Here is an 18,729-nt window from a genome sequence, read left to right as displayed (position 1 = left end):
CCAGAGGCAAGGCGCTACAGAAGCAGGGAGCCAACACAGAAGAGACCCTGCTCTACGTGCCTCAGCCTAAGGGGTTGTCCTCAGCAATGCCCCAGCAGTGGTCCAGGAGTCCCAGTGGGGGGGCAGTGGGGGGCATGGCATTCCACCATGTAGTACCCAATGGCTCCCATGGATTTGTCTCATTGAAGCAAACTCATTGTTTGGGTGTGTGGGTAGGATTGTTCCACTTGTTCACGTGTGACTGGGCATAATGGAAAGTACTTCTTCATGCAGAGCAGAGTTAAACTGTGGAACTCCCCCCCACAGGAAGCAACTTGGACGGCTTTAAAAGAGGATGGGCTATGGATGGCTAATAGCCACAATGGCTCTGCCTCCACATCCACAGCTGTGTGGGATGTGATACATAAGTAGCAGTCAAGTACAACATTCCTTGTTTTCCTAGAGTGGACATGCAAGGGGATGTTTGGTCCAGCCAGTCGGAACTTCCTGTTTCCTCCTGGCTGGAGCATACTTCCTTTGCATGTGACTAGAGGTGGGCATGACCTTACCTGTCCAGGTAACAAAAGGACAAGGCATGCTGCCACATTCTCTCTCTTTGACTTCCTCCTTCGTTGGAGCAGCTTTTTAGCTAGAGATGCTTCCAGCCAACAGAGGACACTGGGATTATCGCCATATGGGATAGCTCCACATGTATATACTTTGTAACTAAGTCTGCCTTCAGGGATCCAACTGTGGACTGAATGTGAGTAAACTTATTTTATATACTTTACACTAGATTGTGTCGCGTTAATTTTTTTAAGAGGGATATAAGGAAACTTACCAGGAACCTAATAGTGAGAGGCTTACACAAGCCTGCAACCAGCTATCCGCTGTGTGTTTAAAAGGGAGTGTGAAAACTCCGCTAAGTGAAGAAACTGGCTAGCGCAAGTTAGAAAGGATATTAATAAATAACATATCCTCTCCTGCCTCCCTGAACATTCCCACAAGCCGGAGGGAGCGATGCTGCTGAATCCAAGCCGCTGGAAACCACAGGCGGGGAGAGGGCTCTTGTGCGAGAATCCTGCTTGCTGGTTTCCCTCCTTCCTTGGAGGTTTCTAAGCAGAGCTTGCCTGGCCATCTGTTATTTGTTGTTTAGTCCTTTAGTCGTGTCCGCCTTTTCGTGACCCCCTGGACCAGAGCATGCCAGGCCCTCCTGTCTTCCACTGCCTCCCGCAGTTTGCTCAAACTCATGCTGGTAGCTTCGAGAACACTGTCCAACCATCTTGTCCTCTGTCGTCCCCTTCTCCTTGGGCCCTCCATCTTTCCCAACATCAGGGTCTTTTCCAGGGAGTCTTCCCTTCTCATGAGGTGGCCAAAGTCTTGGAGCCTCAGCTTCAGGATCTGTCCTTCCAGTGAGCACTCAGGGCTGATTTCCTTCAGAATGGAGAGGTTGGATCTTCTTGCAGTCCATGGGACTCTCAAGAGTCTCCTCCAGCACCACCATTCAGAAGCATCCATTCTTCAGAGATCAGCCTTCTTTATGGTCCAGCTCTCACTTCCATACATCACTACTAGGAAAACCATAGCTTTAACCATACGGGCCCTTGTTGGCAAGGTGATGTCTCTGCTTTTAAAGATGCTGTCCAGGTCTGTTATAGATGCTTTAATTCCATGGTTCTCCTGATCCAGCGGTGCTATTCTCATAGTCTTATTCGGCTAGGTAGGGTGGAGGCAGCAGCAGCAGCAGCCTGGCCCTCTGGACTCAAGGAGGCAATTGTCTCCTCAGCTGAGGAGGATGCGCTGGGTCTCTACCTCTCTCGAGACGTCGAGCATAACTGGGGGTAGGGGGGCTCCCACTTTTTCTGCCGCTGCCCCATTCTCTCCTCCCCATTGACAGCCCTGCTGCGCAGACGGGCACCGGCGCCTGAGCTCGGGGTCTCGCAGAATCCTCTCCCGGAAACATCCCAGGAAGACCCCACCTAACTCTGCCCGGACTCCTCGGATCGCTCCCTGGAGCGCAGAGAGCCACGTCGGAAAGCGACCGCGTTAGTGCAGGCGCGTCTCCAGAAACTGCAAAACCTCCCTAGGCCCCCGGTGCGCAAAATGGGGCTGGCTTCCGAGGCAAGCTGCTATGGATCGCGCTGCGCCCGCTGCCGCCCACTGCCTCACCGCGCAGGAAGATTCTCTGGGCTGATTCCTCCGCAGCCGCTTTGGTCCAAGGTGGGACGGGGGCGGGGCTTTTGTTTTCTTGGAGGGCAAAACAGAGACCTTGCCAACAAAGGCCCGTATAGTGAAAGCTCTGGTTTTCCCAGTCGTGATGTATGGAAGTGAGAGCTGGACCATCAAGAAGGCTGATCGCCAGAGAATGGATGCTTTTGAATTCTGGTGCTGGAGGAGACTCTTGAGAGTCCCATGGACTGCAAGAAGATCCAACCTCTCCATTCTGAAGGAAATCAGCCCTGAGTGCTCACTGGAAGGACAGATCCTGAAGCTGAGGCTCCAAGACTCTGGCCACCTCATGAGAAGAGAAGACTCCCTGGAAAAGACCCTGATGTTGGGAAAGATGGAGGGCACAAGGAGAAGGGGACGACGGGGGACGAGATGGTGGGACAGTGTTCTGGAAGCTACCAGCATGAGGGAGGCAGTGGAAGACAGGAGGGACTGGCGTGCTCTGGTCCAGGGGGTTACGAAGAGGCGGACACCGCTAAACGACTCAACAACAAGGAGAGGGGACACATGACGACACGATGTCGAGCGGGGGCGGGGCAGCTGCCGCCAAGGGATTTCGAATTTCTGAAGGGCTGCCACGTGGAGGGTGGAGCCGCCTTCTTTTCCTGCTGTTTCAGAGGGAAGAACCCGATCCAGTGGATTCAAACGACAAGGAAGGAGATTCCGACTAACTCAGGTTCCTGCATTGCAGCGGGGTGGACTAGAGGACCTTTGGGGTTCCTTCCAGCTCTACGATTCTATGATGGTGCGTTTGTCTGCATGGATAAGTAGGAGAATCCAGAAATGGGGGTAGGAATGAAACCCCGAATTGTTTCATCCTGGTCATTTGTGGAGAGAGCTATTGCCACGCATTTTCACCGAACAAATAAACTCGCTTGCAGCGTCGCGCGCATCCCAAAATCACGCAGCCAGTAGTTCCCTTGTAAGCTCAAGGTGTTGGGTGTATGATGGGTGCGCGCGCGCGCGTCCCCGCTCACCCTCACCCCACAGCAACCCTTGTGTGGCCTCAGATGGGCTCTCTGCGGTATTATTATTTCTTCCTCTATATTTTATTTTAGGTATTTATATACCGCTTTTCGGGCAGACCTCACCAAAGCGGCTGACCTAGGATGCGAGAGGCAGCGGAGAGACCAGGGTTCAAATCCTCCACTCGACCACGAAGCTCACGGGCTGTGACCGCCTCTCGTCCCGACCTGCCTCTCAGGGTTCTTGAGGTGATTAATGGAGGAGGGGAAGAGCCATCCCGAGAATGTGGGGTGTAAACGAGATAATAAACGAAATCAATAAAAGGTGTTTGTTTAGAAACAGCTGCGAGTGCGGGTTCTGCCCTCCCCTCGGGGCAGAGTAAGGAGACAACTTCGCGATGGCCATCCCTGCCTCCTGTGTCAGAGAGTTCCGTGGGTTAACTCTGCGCTGCGGGAAGAGGGACTTGCTTTGATCCGTCCTCCTTCCTCCAACCTTCGGCTTTCCGGGATGTCCACGATTTCTCCTGTTCTGAGAGAGGCAGTTAAACTTCTCTCTTTCTCCTTTCTCCATTGCATAATTTTATAGACTTCCTGCCCTCGCCTTTTCTCCGAACTAAAAAAGTCTTAAACGGAGCGACGTCTCTTCTCAGCGGATTCGCTCCGGCCCTTTTATCACTGGGGCGGCCCTTTCCTGAACCTTTCCTGGCACTTTAAAAGGCCTTACATCAGGGGGGCCTTACAACCTAAGGCCCGGGGGCCGGATGCGGCCCAATCGCCTTCTCAATCTGCCCCGCGGACGGTCCGGGAACCTGAGTGTTTTTACATGAGTAGAATGTGTCATTTTATTTAAAATGCACCTCTGGGTTATTTGTGGGGCATAGGAATTCGTTCATTCCCCCCCCCAAAAAAAAAATAGAGTCCGGCCCCCCACATGGTCTGAAGGAGGGTGGACCGGCCGAAAAAGGTTTCTGATCCTTGCTTTACATCCGTCAAATGGCATCGGCCTCGGCCGTCCAAGCCACTCTCGACCCACAAAGGCGGAGCCGGAGAAGGGATCCTGGCAGACGCCTTTCTAAACCGATCCCGCGCCAGCTTTAAATCCCGCAGGATCTTCCCTCTTCCCTTTGCGGAGCTGGGAAGCGCGGGATCTCCCCGGGAGAGATCTCGCCGCTGCGCCCGCTGGAAAACTCCGAACCAAGAGTTCGAACCAAGAGTTGGCGAAGCCTGATCTCGTTCTCAGGCGCGCGCGCCATTCCAGTTCGTGGCCGCTTCGGGGTCGAGGACTCTAACCTCCCCAACCCCCAGTGATGGGGGAGGCTCCGCAGCCCCCCGGCAGAGCACCTGCCCTGAACGGCAAGGGGGTTGGACTAGATGTCCCTTGGGGTCCGTCTTCCAACTCCACAGTTCTGCGCTTCTATGATTCCATGCAAAAGGGCCCCGTTTCCAAGGGCCGCCAGGGAGCGGCTCGGCGGGGCAAAGGTGCGCTCGCTCCGTAGGGATGAGGAGCCTTCGCGTGTCATGTAGTCACAGTATCATAGAACTATAGAGCTGGAAGGGGACCCCCGGGGTCATCTAGTCCAACCCCCGGAGGTCGTAGCTCAGGGATCCCTGACAGATTAGGAGTCCTGGAGTCCGCCACCTTCCGATGTCTCCCCAAGAGGCAGACTTTCCTGGCTCACGCATTTCCCGGAGAGGCTTGGCGTTCTCTAAGCTCCGTCTCAAATGTGACATTTCAAAGGGACGCAAAATCCCGATTCTGCCGATCGGAACCTGAGCACCGCTTCGTGACCGCTAAAGTGCGGTTGTGGTTGTTGTTGTTAATTTTCTTTGCTTACAAATAGTACTTGCATTGTCCGTTTTTCCAGGTTGTATAGAGCGCGGTTCTGAGGGGCCCAGATTCCAGCCCCACCTCAGAGAAAGTCCCCCTGGGCTCCTCCTTCCCGCGATCCAGTCTCAGTTATCCATCTGCAGAATGGGAATATAAAGATAAGACGGCCGTGGGCAGGGGAGGTGGGATCCAGGGGCAAGGGGGGGGGCAGAAGAACCTAAGAAGAGCATGCCGAATCAGGCCACTTGGACCATCTAGTCCAGGATCCGAGTGCAAGACCCCCGCCCCCCGCGGCTTCCAGCAAGGGACATTCAGAAGCTTCGCTGCCTCCATCGCGTCTAAGAGTCAACTTCCTCCAGAATTGGTCTTTTAAAAATAACAATAAGAAATAATAATGAATTTTTATTTGTATCCCGCCCTCCCCGGCCGAGGCCGGGCTCAGAGCGGCTAACATAAAAAGCCATCCAAGTTCGGTGCCATCATTGGCTCCTGTGGAGGGGAGTTCCGTAGTTCATCTCTGCGCTGCGTGAAGAAGGACTTTCTCCTGTCTGCCCTGATTTCCCCCACATTCAGCTTCGTTTGGATGCCCACGAGTTCTGGGGTTATGAAACAGGAAGAAAAAACATTTCTCTCTCCAGGCCAGGTATAATTTTATATACTTCTGACCTGTCGCCTTTTACTCGCTTTTTCTCCGGACTAAAAAAACCCAAACGCTGCCGTATTTCTTCTTAGATGACCCCCTTCGATCACCTTTACTGAACATTTTCCAGCTGTGCAATATCCTTTGTTGTTGTTGTTTAGTCGTTTAGTCGTGTCCGACTCTTCGTGACCCCCTGGACCAGAGCACACCAGGCCCTCCTGTCTTCCACTGCCTCCCGGTCAAACTCATGCTGGTAGCTTCAAGAACACTGTCCCACCATCTCGTCCTCCTTCGTCCCCTTCTCCTTGTGCCCTCCATCTTTCCCAACATCATGGTCTTTTCCAGGGAGTCTTCTCTTCTCATGAGGTGGCCAAAGTCTTGGAGCCTCAGCTTCACGATCTGTCCTTCCAGTGAGCGCAATATCCTTTAGACCACTGGAAACCTCTCCAAAAACACGCGCTTATATTTCCTAGCCTCGCAATAAAATCCAGCGTTGGGCAGGGGTTGAAGGGGGAAGACCCTCGCTCCCATTTCGACGTGGGGCAGGGCGGGGGGGGATTCCTCCAGGCGGAGTCTCTGCAAAAGACGACCGTGGAAACTCGAGGCTTCCTGCCTGGCATATATTTGAAAAGGCACCAGCGAAATTAAGCGTAGCTTCGTTGCAAGCAAAAAGTCACTTTTGTTCCTGGCGTTAAATCCTCCCTTGTTTTAACTTTGTGGGAGGGTCTTCGTTCACATTTCGTTACGCCAAAATTATCGCCCCCGATTGGGGGTTTATAAAGATTTTTTTCAAGGGCGCAAGGGAACGTTTACAAAAAGGGACCGAGTCCGAATCAGCAAATCCGAAAAGAATGCTGTAAAAGTTTATAAAATAATACTGTTGACACGGAATAGCTGAGGAGGGGATTCCCCGGACCCCGTTTCTCCACCCACCCACCCACCCAAATTTTGCGGGTTTCTACCGAGAGTAGGATGACCCCGCGGCGCGCGCTACGAATTCGGGGTCGCCAGTTGAGCTGGAGTCTTAAAAACTTTCTGTCTTTTGGGGCGGAGCTTGGAGTTTCGAATTTGTTTTTGATATATAATTTTTATATATGCATGTATATAGAAAGGCAAAACGAATTCTCAAAGCGTTGGCTAATTCGGTTTTATGCTGTATTTTGCATTTGTAGATCGCTCAGAGAACGCCGGTGGTCGGGCAGCGGATAAATATTGTTAATAATAATGGACAACGTTAATTATTAATAATAAATCATTCGCCGTCATTCATAATTTTGATTGTGAAACAATATAAAGCATCGAGTTACGGTTTTCCTCTGGACGAGATACATGAGTTGAGGTTGTCAGCCTCGATGGCACCAGAACAACAACTCAAGCACCGAGGGAAATCCAGCGACGACAGCACAGGAGGAGACCAGCGGCGGTGGATCGGGTCGAATCCCGGGTCCCCACGCAGCTCCGCCGCAGGGCGCGCCGGCTCCGGACCTTCTCCTCCCGCGCACCTCCTCAGCATCTGGCCTCAAGGAGAGGGAGAAGGAAGAGCCCCCCCCCCTCAGTTATGACCGCTCTTCTAAAGCCGCCCAGGTTGGTGGGCATCCCATCTTCCTGAGGGAGGGAGTTCCGTGGGTTAACTCTGCGCTGCTGAATCTCCCGACCTTCCGTTTCGCGAGAGAGCATTTTTTACGCGAGCAAAACTTTTCTCTCTCTCTCTCTCTACTTTCTCCTTTTATACCCTCCTATCACGTCGCCTCTTCCTCGCTTTTTCTCTGTACTAAAAAGTCGTCCGTCCCCCCCCCCCCAGCTGCCCCCTTCCCTCTCAGCGGAGTCGCTCTACCGGCTTGAGGATCTCCGACTGCCTTTTCTGAACCGTTTTGCGCCCGCAGCGGCGCCGCACCGCAGACTTGCCCATTAGACGCCGGCGAATTCATTTTCGATCCCTTTCCTTGTGATAAATATTGTTGCTGGTATTTTCCCCTTAAAAAATCATTTATAGAGATCACCAGAACAGCCCCGAAGTCGAGCGAAACGTGGAACCGGAGCGGTTTTGGAGCTGATTGGTCTCCTGCAACAGAGCGAGCGCCGGATTTCACTCTGGACTGAATTCAAAGCCGGGTGCGGGGGACCCCCCAAAAATCTGGACAGAAGGTCTCTCCCCCACCCCACGACCAGCGCGCACTGCCCCGACCCCTGAAGTTCACCAAACACAAATTCAGTAACCGTTAATTAAGCTAAAATATTTTTAATTTCTTCCAGGGGTTAGTGGGGACATGCAAAAACACATTTCCCCTACTTCCTCTTTCTGATTTTTTTCTTTCCTGGGTATTTTCTTAGAAAAAGGCGAGGAAATAAACGCGTTTGGTTGCGGGAGGCGCCAGTTCCTACCTGGACGTCCCCTTTTGACCCCTTTTCTCTAATACATTTGGGCGGCTCCTTTTCCCAAAAAGCCTTGCCCCACTCCCCTGCCTCCGGGGCAGCGCTCGGGGCTCCCGGGGTAGCGGCGGCGGCAGCAGGGGGTTTTGCGGCGCCGCGGGGTCCCCGCCTCCCGCGCCCGCCCGCCCGCGCCGCCTCCCCCGCCCCGGGCCGGGCAGGGAGGGGCCGGGCCGCGGCCGGGCGAGTTGTGCAACCCGGCGCGCCTTATAAAAGTGTCGCGGCGGCGATGGAGCCTCAGAAGGCCGGCGGAGGCAGCGCGAGAGAGGTGAGCCGAGGCGGGGGGAAGGTGCCTGAGTATTAAGGGGGAGGGCAGGGGGGATGGGGAGCTTGTTCCAGAGGTGAACCTCCCTTATCGATCCGCTTTGGACTGTCAGGACTCCTGGAGCCAAGCTGTCGGCTAGCGCGGCGCTGGGCGCCCCAGCGTGCCTCTGAGCGCATGCAGAGATCCTTTACCACCGGGCGCTTAGTCGCAGGTTAGGCGCTGAGGCTTCCAGACTAGAGGAAAGCCGCCTAGCCGGTGGTGTTCCCGTACCTCTTCCTTCTCTTCCCACAGATCGCCATCCCTCTGGGAGAAAAGGCCGCGGAGCTCAGCCGGCCTTTTCCTCCACGTGCGTCTAGCTCCGGCTTTTTCCTGTCTGCTGCTTCCCTCAGTTCCCAAGGGCGAGGTGGATTGTTTCCGCCTGGCCCGGCACCTCTTCCGAAGGCCGGCCCTGCAAATTGGGCGGCTGGGGTGGGGGGTGGGGGGAGACCCGGGGCCGCTGGGGAGCGTGAGATCTCCCCGGATCTCCTACCGTCTCCATCTCCCATTCACTGCCTCGCCAGGGGGACTGACCGGTTGGGGAGCGGAGGAGGGCAGGACGACGTGTGTTGGGGTGGGGAGTCGGAGGGCTTTCCGGGGCCGAGGGGGCGTCCGCACTGCCGCCCCGGACTGACCCCGGCTTCGCCTCGCCTCGCTTCACCCCGGGAGGCCGGGCTGGGCCCGTTCTGGGAAGGATGTGCGGGGGGAGGACTAACTCCCTCCTGCTCCGCTCGCTTTTGCGAAAGTGGGAAAGGCAGGTGAGCTGCCTTGGAGGGAGGGAGACGGCGGGGCCGGAGGAAAGACCCCGAGAGAGCATGTGCAGAGCGCCTATGCTTAGCCGGCCTCGCGGCGCTGCCGGACAAGTGTGGGCCTCGGGATCTCCTGGTTCTGAAGTAAAGAGGGGGGGAGGAGCCCCAGGGGTTTTCCACAGGCTTAGATGCCCCCCCCCATCCTCCATCCGAGGCTGCGGAGAATCTAAGTACCCCCCCCAGCTCTGATTCTGGGAAATTGGAGCAGGATGAAGCCAAGCAAGAACCCAGATTTCTCCCTGGGGCTCTGAGAACCGCTCTTCTAGACAAGCTGGGCCTGGATGGGGAAGAGTGAGCAACGTGGGGTGTGGAGCCTCTGGACTGGGGCATGAGAATGGGGGGGGGGTCGGGCTCTGCTCTCCTAGAAAATGGTCCCCCAGTCATTTGGGGAAGGTCAGTGGCTCAGTGCACTGCTGTGTATGTAGAAAATAAGAAGAGTCATGGAATGACAGAGCACCCCAGAGGCCATCTAGACCAACCCCCTCCAATGCGGAACCACAACCAAAGAATCCCCAAAGAGCCTGGCAGGATCAGGCTGGGTCCCATCTAGCCCACCCTCCTTTCCTCACAGTGGCACAGAAAGTCACCCCAAAGGTCGCTGGCACAATCTCCATGGGCAAGGCTGGGGGAGTTTCCCCACCTGAAATCCTGGAGGCTTCACTAGAACTAGACTGACCCCAGTGCTCTGCCTCTAGCACAGGACAGCCGCTTCCTCCGTTCCCCATCTGATCTGCTGGCTCCGGGGTCCCACTTCCAGGCTCCGGCAAATGAAACAGGCCAGGGGGCAGCCTGGGCAGTGGGCACCGTCAGGTGGCAGTGAAGGGGCAGAACCCAAGTTGTGACCAAACTTTGCAGGCCATGGGCTTGGGCAGCCTTCTGCTCAGGTAAGAGGGATCCTTGGAGATCCTTGGACTCTGGGTTTCTCTGCAGTACTCCAAGCACAGGCCTAGCATTGCTTCGCTCTTGGAATTCTAGAATCGTAGAGTTGGAAGGGACACCAAAGGTCATGTAGTCCAACAATGAGGAATCTCAGCCACTGCCTCCAAGGAAGGAGAGTCCATCACCTCTTGTGGAAGACTGTTCCACTGCCTAACAGCTCTGTTCTTGAGCTCCTCTTGGCAGGCACTTGAAGTAGCTTTTCGAGAGCTCAGGAAATTCCCTTTGGGCTCAGTGCTGACTGCACCAACTGGCAGGGATGGCTCTGGGGGGTTTCAGAGAGGGAGTCTTGCCTAGCCCTAGCTGGTGCTAAATACATGTAGGTAGCCGTGTTGGTCTGCCATAGTCAAAATAAAATAAAATAAAATAAAATAAAATAAAATAAAATAAAATAAAATCCTTCCAGTAGCACCTTAGAGACCAACTAAGTTTGTTCTTGGTATGAGCTTTCGTGTGCAGGCAGTGTATCTTCAGATACACTGGAACAGAAGTCACCAGACCCTTGTATATAGTGAGAGGGTGGGAAGGGGTATTATTCAGAAGGGTGGTGGGAATGAGTGATTGGCTGATGGGTGTGCTAAACCTGTTGACAACTGTTAACAACTGCAATTGGTCTTACAGGAAAAAACGAGGGGTGAGATGGCCAAAAATAGCTTTATCATGTTTAATGAGATAAGAATCCAATGTCTCTATTCAGACCAGGTCTCTCCATGGTTTTAAGTTTGGTAATAAGTTGCAATTCAGCAACTTCTCTTTCCAGTCTATTTCTGAAATTCTTTTGTAATAAGACAGCTGCTTTGAGATCTTGTATAGAATGTCCTGGGAGACTGAAGTGTTCTCCTACCGCATTCTCTAGCTGGTGCCGAGAACGCCAAGGTTTCAGATTTGGGGATCCCTGTAGGGAACAGCTGCCTATTCCTACATTGCAGGGGGTTGGATTGGATGACCCTGGGGGTCCCTTCCAAGCCTACAATTCAGGGATTCTGCCAGGGGGCCCTGGGCTGTGCCGCTGAGCCACACCCCCTTTTGACTTTCAGCGAGAGAAACAGTGAGCATCAAAGCCACCCATTCATGTCAGCCTCCGATGCAGACAAGTTGTCCCTCAGTGTCCAGAGTTCAGAGAAGCCCCCACTTCGCTGTGCTGCTGGCCCCGGATTCCTCATTTCGGCGTCGTGTTTACCGTTCTGTTATCACTGCGGTCGGATTTATGTAACACCCATGTGTGTGGGGTGCAGTGCAGCTGGATGGCCACAGGCCTCGGCCCTGAGAAGGCAGGCAGGCAGACTCTGTTCCTGCTTGCCACTGACAGCCAGATGTTGCCAAAACTGTCAACGGCGCTGCTTGAGATTCTCAGGAAACACACATGCCCAACGGGCCCTGCAGATTTGCTGGGCTGCCTTAATTTCCTTCCCACCTGGTGCACGGAGTCCTCCTTCCTTGAGATGTTTTGAAGTGAATCTCCAGAAACACTGGGATGCGGCCGGGATCTTGCCGTGGTAAACACCGTCAGTGGGAACTTCAGCGGGGGAGGCAGATGCGCCGGTGCCCTTGGTGTGGCAGCTGCTGGGCACCACGCCTCATGCCAGGCAGCTTGGAAGACGCTGCTTCCTGGAGGAGTCTTCCCTCACCCCCTCGCAAGGCCAGAACTCAGGAGAGCCATTCAGGCAGCCAGTGGGGTGTCCTGGTTAGGGAGAGTGTCAGACTGGGGCCTGGGAGACCAGGGTTCGAATCATCCCCACTTGGCCCACTGACTTCGGGTCAGTCGCAATGCCTCTCAGCCTAAGCTTCCTCGCAGGGTGGTTGTGTGGGGAGAGAGCTGTGTGAGCCAGGCAGGAGAGCTCAGTTGGTTAGAGCGTGGTGCTGAGAACGCCAAGGTTGCAGCTTTGATCTCCCTACAGGACAGCTGCATACTTCTGCACTGCAGGGGGTTGGACTGGATGACCCTCGGGGTCCCTTCCAATTCTGTGATTCTGTTATGCTATGCCACCTTCAGCTCCATGGAGGAAACTCTGCAGGGCCATCCAGAAAGCTGGATGTTGGGAGATTGAGGGCTGTGGACCCAGGGCGTATAAGCTAAACAAGCTATAGCTTAGGGCCCCACTCTCTTGGGGCCCCCCAAAAAAAATTAAAGGGGAAAAAACTGGATGTATATTTCAAAAATATAAGATAAACAACAATAAAATAAAACCTACATCCAGCAACAGTGTTTTGTGTTGTGGAGGCTCCTCTGGTGTAAGTCATGGCCCCTGTCTGCTAGCCTGCTCCCTAAAATTTCATTTTTTTGCTCCTTTCTAGATATAGGGTGCCTACATTCTGCATGGACTAGTTGCAGGGCAACATGTGCAAATGGCTTTAGATACCGATTAGGTCCATAAATTACCATATAGCATATATTCAACAACAAAAACAGCGACAATTTGTTGTTGACAAAGCTTAGGACCTCATCAAACCTAAATATGGCCCTGGGTAGACCCGATGAAGTCAGTGAACCAAAGTTAGCCATGTCCAGTAGCATCAGTGGCCCTACTCTGAATAGGGCCAGTGTTGGACACAACCTAGAGGAAAAGGAAATACTTTTTTCCACACAGCACAAAACTGTACTGTTGAATTTTCTCCCCCAAGAAGTAGCAACTACAATGGATTGCGATGTGTTTTCTGTTGGCTTGGTGAACACCCAGAAAGGCAGCTACTTATGGAGGCTTTGTAGATTGAGGGTCTTTGGTTTTGAGAAATGGGCCGGTGTGCAAGGGCCAGAAATCTCTCCCTGCTGCAAAATGTTACAGCTTATGTTTTGGGGCCCAGGTGAGCCCCATCACTCCTCTAACCAGCCAGCCTGAATTTTCAGGTACAGATCATCTCCCTCTGTTGTTTTGCAAAGTCACTCATTTGCGTCGCTCTGATTTTAATTTGCTCCGTTCATTAAGTTTGTGCTTGCGTTACTTTTTGCACACTGTAAGGAGGGGGGGGGTATAAGGAAATTGATTCTCAAGAGCCTCTAACAGCAGCTGCTTTGGCAGACTTCTGCCCAAGTGGACTTTGCTTCCTGGGAGCCAGCTGAGAGCCCTTCCGAGTAGGTGAGAGGAGTTAGGGAAGCAAGACCCCCACTGGGGGGGGGGAGTCACTCACTCCAGAGGTTTGACCAGCTCAGCACACTCAGCTCCTTTACCAACAATGTGATGAGTAGAGGAAGCCAAAGAAGTCTTTCCAGGGAAAAGGTTAACATGCAAGATAATTAAAAAAGGACATCTTTTAGGCTCATGGTGAAGTTCTGTTCTGCCCATTTTGTTTTTCACTTGGTTTTCCTTCAGGGAGTGTCATGCACACACACACACACACCCTGCCCCATCTTTTATCTCCCAAAAACAACCCTATGAGGTTGTTCACCTGTGCATTTGTTCCTAAAGCAAAGGCCTAGTATCTTTCCAAGTTTAGGAAGACTGAAACATGGTGGAAAGGAAGAGTTGTAGAGTTGGAAGGGACCTCAAAGGCTCCTCCTTCAATGCGGGAATCACAGCATCTGGTCCAAAGTCAGACAGGGAAAGAGTCTGGCCAGGGGATCCCACAAGAGCCCTTCTGACCTGATCACTGCCTCTGACCATGGAGGGCAAGCCATCAGAAGCCCTCTCCTCCTCCATGTCTCCTCCTCTTTTAAAGCCGTCTAATTTGGTCGCCTCTATTTCCTCCTGTGGGAGGGAGTTCCACAGTTCAACTCTGCGCTGCATGAAGAAGTCCTTTCTTTTCTCTGTCCTGAATCTTCTAACTTTCTGCTTCTGGTGTTACAAGACAGGGAGAAACCCTTCTCTCTCTCTATCCACATTCCCTGTGAGGACGGACACCCTTTCTTCAGGACACCCAGAGGAGCTCCCCTAACTGGTTTTTCTCTTTATCTGCACAGGCTGAAGGAGAAGATGCGCTGCCCCAACATCTCCTTGTGTGGCTTGCTATGGGTCTGGCTGCCCCTCTTCCACGGCCGGCCTGTGAAAATTGACAAGGTCGTAGCTGACACTAAAAGCCTCACCAAGACCATCATGGCCAGGATCCAGGAGCACCAGGTAAGGTGTGGGGCAAGAACAGGCTCCGTCCCCTCCTTCCCACCCACTCATAGAAGCATTGGATTGTACAGCTGGAAGGGTCCCCCAGGGGTCATCTAGTCCAGCCCCACAAAAGAATCCTGGCCATTCAGGGTCTGACTGTGTTTTCCTGGAGCTCATTGCAGTCTGCAGGACCTTCTGCTCTCCTCCAAGCTGATGACAGCAAGCCAGGCTTCTCCTGCATTAGTACTAGCCACCCAGGCAGACAGCCCCGAATGCCCCCTCCTCAGTGCCTGTCTGTGGCAACGGGCTATCAGAGTGGGGAGCATGGATGAATTGTACTGGAGCGATTGTACCAGGGCCCAGGCCTTCAAAAGGATTGGGTGCTGAGTTTCATTCAAAAAGAACTAGGCTTCCTAGAAGGAGGTTACACAACAAAATGTGCAGGCAGCCTTCTGGGTGGTTTCTGTGAAATGAGCCAGCCTAGCTGCTCCTGTCTTTGTGTTTTAGCCAATGAGTGAAGTCAGAACTGTGATTGATGAGTGAGTTGTTTGGAAACCAGCCAATAGGATTTCCTGGGGTCCTAAAGAAATAGTGTTTTCCCCTCCCCCTTTAGTTCCCTCCCTCCCACCTTGTTTTCTGGTCTTTTCATCCCCCTTCCCCTTTCCTTTCTCCCTAGCAACCAGGACACACCTTTTCTGTGGTAGGTTCACTGAGGTCGGGTACACCCTAGAACAGGGGTCAGCAAACCGCGGCTCTGGAGCCGCATGTGGCTCTTTTACACCTTTGCCGCGAGGGGAGGAGGCGCATTGTGCGCCCCGACACTCCCCACTGTGGTGGGCACTGTACTGGCTGTGACGTCGCATGGGGACGGTGCGTGTGTTAGTCACGCACCGTCCCGACGTCACCTTCCCGCCCACTGTCAGATCGGAGGGCAGCGGCGCACATGTTTGCGGCTCCCAGTGTTTTTTTTCTTCGGAAACGGGTCCAAGTGGCTCTTTTTGTCTTAAAGGTTGCAGACCCCTGCCCTAGAAGCTATTTTCTGCAAATACTACTGCACAATAAGTGCAGGTGGGTGTTACATAATTCTCCCCCTGCAAGCGGCAAATGCCAGAAATTTGCAGAGAGGCCTTGAATGGCAGCTCTTTGGAACCCATCCCTTGTGCATGCTCACCTGGGAATATGCTCAGCAAAACACAAGTGGTTCTTAGGCATCTGAAACATGCAATAACTAGGCCAAATTAAGACCAATTGAAGTCTTGGAGCTGTACTAATTTTCAGGGTTGTAGAGGAGAATAATATGTAGGCACTTTGAGAGTTTATTTAGGTCATGGGCCAGGACTTCTCTGCGGTAAACATTTCAACCCTCCCTGCCAAGCCTGCCACAATAATAACAACAACAATTTCTTGCACCCCGCCCGTCTGACTGGATTGCCCCAGCCACTCTGGGCAGCTTCCAAGAGAGGATGGGTGTCAGTCTGGCATTCTGTGGTACAAGTGTTCAAGGCATGCGCCTGTCTCATGTGCTCCAGAGTGGTGTGAGCAGCAACACACTGGGTGAAACTCTTGCTTTGGGAAAGCAGCCCTTCCTCCTTCCTTCCATTTTCCTTAAGGCTAAGCCTTGCTGTCAGGGATGCGGGTGGCACTGTGGTCTCTAAACCACAGAGCCTAGGACTTGCTGATCAGAAGGTCGGTGGTTCGAATCCCCATGACAGGGTGAGCTCCCATTGCTCGGTCCCTGCTCCTGCCAACCTAGCAGTTCGAAAGCACGTCGAAGTGCAAGTAGATAAATAGGTACCGCTCCGGCGGGAAGGTAAACAGTGTTTCCATGCGCTGCTCTGGTTCGCCAGAAGCGGCTTAGTCATGCTAGTCACATATCCCGGAAGCTGTACGCCGGCTCCCTCGGCCAATAAAGCGAGATGAGCGCCTCAACCCCAAAGTCGGCCACAACTGGACCTAATGGTCAGGGGTCCCTTTACGCCTTGCTGTCATCTGCAGCAGAGCTTGGCATAACCGCCTGCGATTTCCCTCTTCCCATTGCAGTTTCCTCCAGTGAACCTGAAGATCAGTGGGTTTGACTTCATCCCTGGGCAGCTGCCAGCAGAAAGCCTGGAGGCCATCGACGAGACCCTGCAGATCTTCCACCAGGTCCTCTCCAGCCTGCCTTTGGAGGCCCCCGTGGTGCAAATCTCCAACGACGTGGAGAACCTCCGCAGTCTCCTTCAGATGCTAAGCTCCCACCTGGGCTGCCTGCTCCGCAGACCTTCTGCAGCCGACAACCTGGGCAACCTCACAGAGCTGATGACCGTCTCCCCGTACACGACAGCCGTGGTGACCTTGGACCGGCTCCACAAGTGCCTAGAAAGCATCGCAAAGTACCTGGACCACGTTCAGAACTGCTAGGGTGTGCGGGCGCCTCTGTGTGCAAACGCACAGAGCCTCTTTGTTTTCCTGGTCGGGTTAAGCCTCACCCACACCTATGCAAGAAGCAAAACGCCTCAGGTTACGATATCTGTGATGACAGCAAAAGCAGCCTGGGAGCAGAACAGTCACACATTTACCTGCACCAGGAACTGATTTGCGAATGTTTTTGGACCATCACTTTGTTCCTGGGCATCCTCTCTCAGGGTAGACTTGACTCAGTTTGGGGGCAGCTCAGTTTGCGGGGAGGGGCGGGGGGGGGTCACTTGATTGTGTCTGGTTGTGGTTTGCATGAACGGGAGACTGCAGGGGGATCATAGAAGGGTAGGCAGGCAGGGACCCCCTAGAGTCATCTAGTCCAAACCCAGGAGCTAAGCAGCTCCTGACAGGTGGCCAGTCAACATCCATTCCACTGTTAAATGGTTCTTAGCACCAGAAAGTCCTTCCTAATGTTTTGCTTAATCTCCTTCCTTGTCATTTGAATTCGATGTTCGGGTCCTCCTCTCCAGAGCAGCAGAAAACAAGTTTGCTCCATGTGAGATGCGTGGTTCAAAAAGGGGGACTCCCTATCCTTTGGAGGGGCTTCCGTTTTTCCTTTTTCATTTTGGAGGGCCGGTCTGGCTCTCTTATGCTCTCTGGTGAGACTCAAATCAGGCAAAGTGAGAGGCGACCCCCCCCGGCCCCCCCCCAAAGAAACCTGAATGCCAGGAGCAGAAGTTGTTCCTCAGTAGCCCTCTTCTTCGCTGCCTGAGCAGAGTCTGCAGCGACACAGAGCTCTTCAGCGGGGCAAGGCAGGGCAGGTCGGGGCTGGTTCAGATTTCTATGGGGGGTGGGGGGGTTGTTCCAGGGTGAAGGTACAATTCAGCGTGGTCCCAGTCTTGCTTTTGGATAGGTTCAAGGTTATATACTGCAAAAAAGAAAAGAAAAAAAGGAGCAACGTATCTGAAGAGCAGACCCCACTGTTAACTTTTCAGACCTCGGAATAACGAACGTAGCAATATCACCCACATGGATCAAAATTAAGCAAAACTTGGGTTTGCGCCTTTGGCACACGGGGCAAGCCAGCGCTTCCTTCTCATTCTTCAGAATCACTCCTGGGCAAACGACACTTTGGTGCATGTAATGACAAAACCCATAATTTTTTTTTTTTTGTTATTGTTATTTTCAGCAAAATGCAGCCTGGGGTGGGGGAGGGGTGTGTGTGTGGTTGTGTGGTTTTGAGCTGAGCAGCAGGGCAGGCCGGGGGGCGTGGGAATGCCGAGTGATTCCCAGTCCCCGTTTCACGCAGAACATGCCCCTACCGCTCACTCAGGGCCCGGGTTCGAGTTTACAGAGGAAGACACGTTGATAAACAACAGGGCATTAGATGCAGGCCGTCAGAGGCAGAATTCCTCGTGGAATTATAGAACTGGAGAATCATTGGTCCCAACCCCCTGCAAAGCAGGGATCACGGCTGAATTATCCCTGGCAGGGGGCCAGCCAACCTTTGCTTTTAAACCTCCACCACCTTCTTCCCATCAGAATGTTCTTCTTCATGCTCAGAAAAGTTCTTCTCCTGCAAATTGAGATTCCAGGAAATGCCCATCTCTCCCTCTGTGGATGGAGATGGTGGTTTGTGGAAGACTTCACTTCCCATGTGCAAAGTGCCTGCCTTCAGTCCCCCCCAGTCAAGTTTTTGGAACAATGGGGAAGCCTTCAAAATGTGCTCAGCAGAGGTAAAGGGTTCCAGGGGTGGGGGGTGGGAGTATCCAAACTACAAGCAGCAACCCCCCTTTCCTACTGCAGCAGGCGGTTTCCCAGCTGGGGGTTGGGCTGGATGACCTTTGGGGGATCCCTTCTGATTCTGTGATTCACTCTTAAAGCTGTAGTGAGTGGGAAATGGATGGTCCCCATTGCAAACCTGCCTGCCCCAGTATAGGCTTTCCGCTCTGCAAAGGTCTCTCCCTCGCCTGGGTGCTCATGGATTCAAGCACAGCTGGGGGCAGCTAGGGCTTCATCCTGACTCTGCAAGGAGGAAGGAGGCCTCTGTGCCTTTGCACACCAGGTGCCCTTGTCTGACTCCCTTCCCTTTGAGGCAGAGGGGGATCCCCTCCTCCCTCTCCCGCGTCTGCTCTCAGCACCTGGGGGTTTCGGTGCAAGGGTGGGCGGGAGGAATTCCGCGTC

At 53.5% G+C, this 18,729-nt stretch overlaps 1 protein-coding gene across 1 annotated transcript; it reads left to right on the top strand.

The window, feature by feature from the left end:
• Positions 1 to 8,319: 8,319 nt before the first annotated feature.
• Positions 8,320 to 18,343, top strand: LEP (leptin). The gene is made up of 3 exons (XM_082240206.1): positions 8,320 to 8,336; positions 14,010 to 14,166; positions 16,189 to 18,343. Exons 2-3 carry the CDS (start codon positions 14,023 to 14,025, stop codon positions 16,546 to 16,548), a joined length of 504 nt encoding a protein of 167 aa, XP_082096332.1. The 5' UTR covers positions 8,320 to 8,336; positions 14,010 to 14,022; the 3' UTR covers positions 16,549 to 18,343.
• Positions 18,344 to 18,729: the final 386 nt, after the last annotated feature.

The sequence above is a fragment of the Podarcis vaucheri genome (genome assembly GCF_965113315.1).
Source record: "Podarcis vaucheri genome assembly, chromosome: 10".
In the NCBI taxonomy this organism is placed as follows: domain Eukaryota; kingdom Metazoa; phylum Chordata; class Lepidosauria; order Squamata; family Lacertidae; genus Podarcis; species Podarcis vaucheri.
The sequence above is the reverse complement of the archived record's forward strand: the minus strand, read 5'-3'. Positions and strand labels throughout refer to the sequence as shown.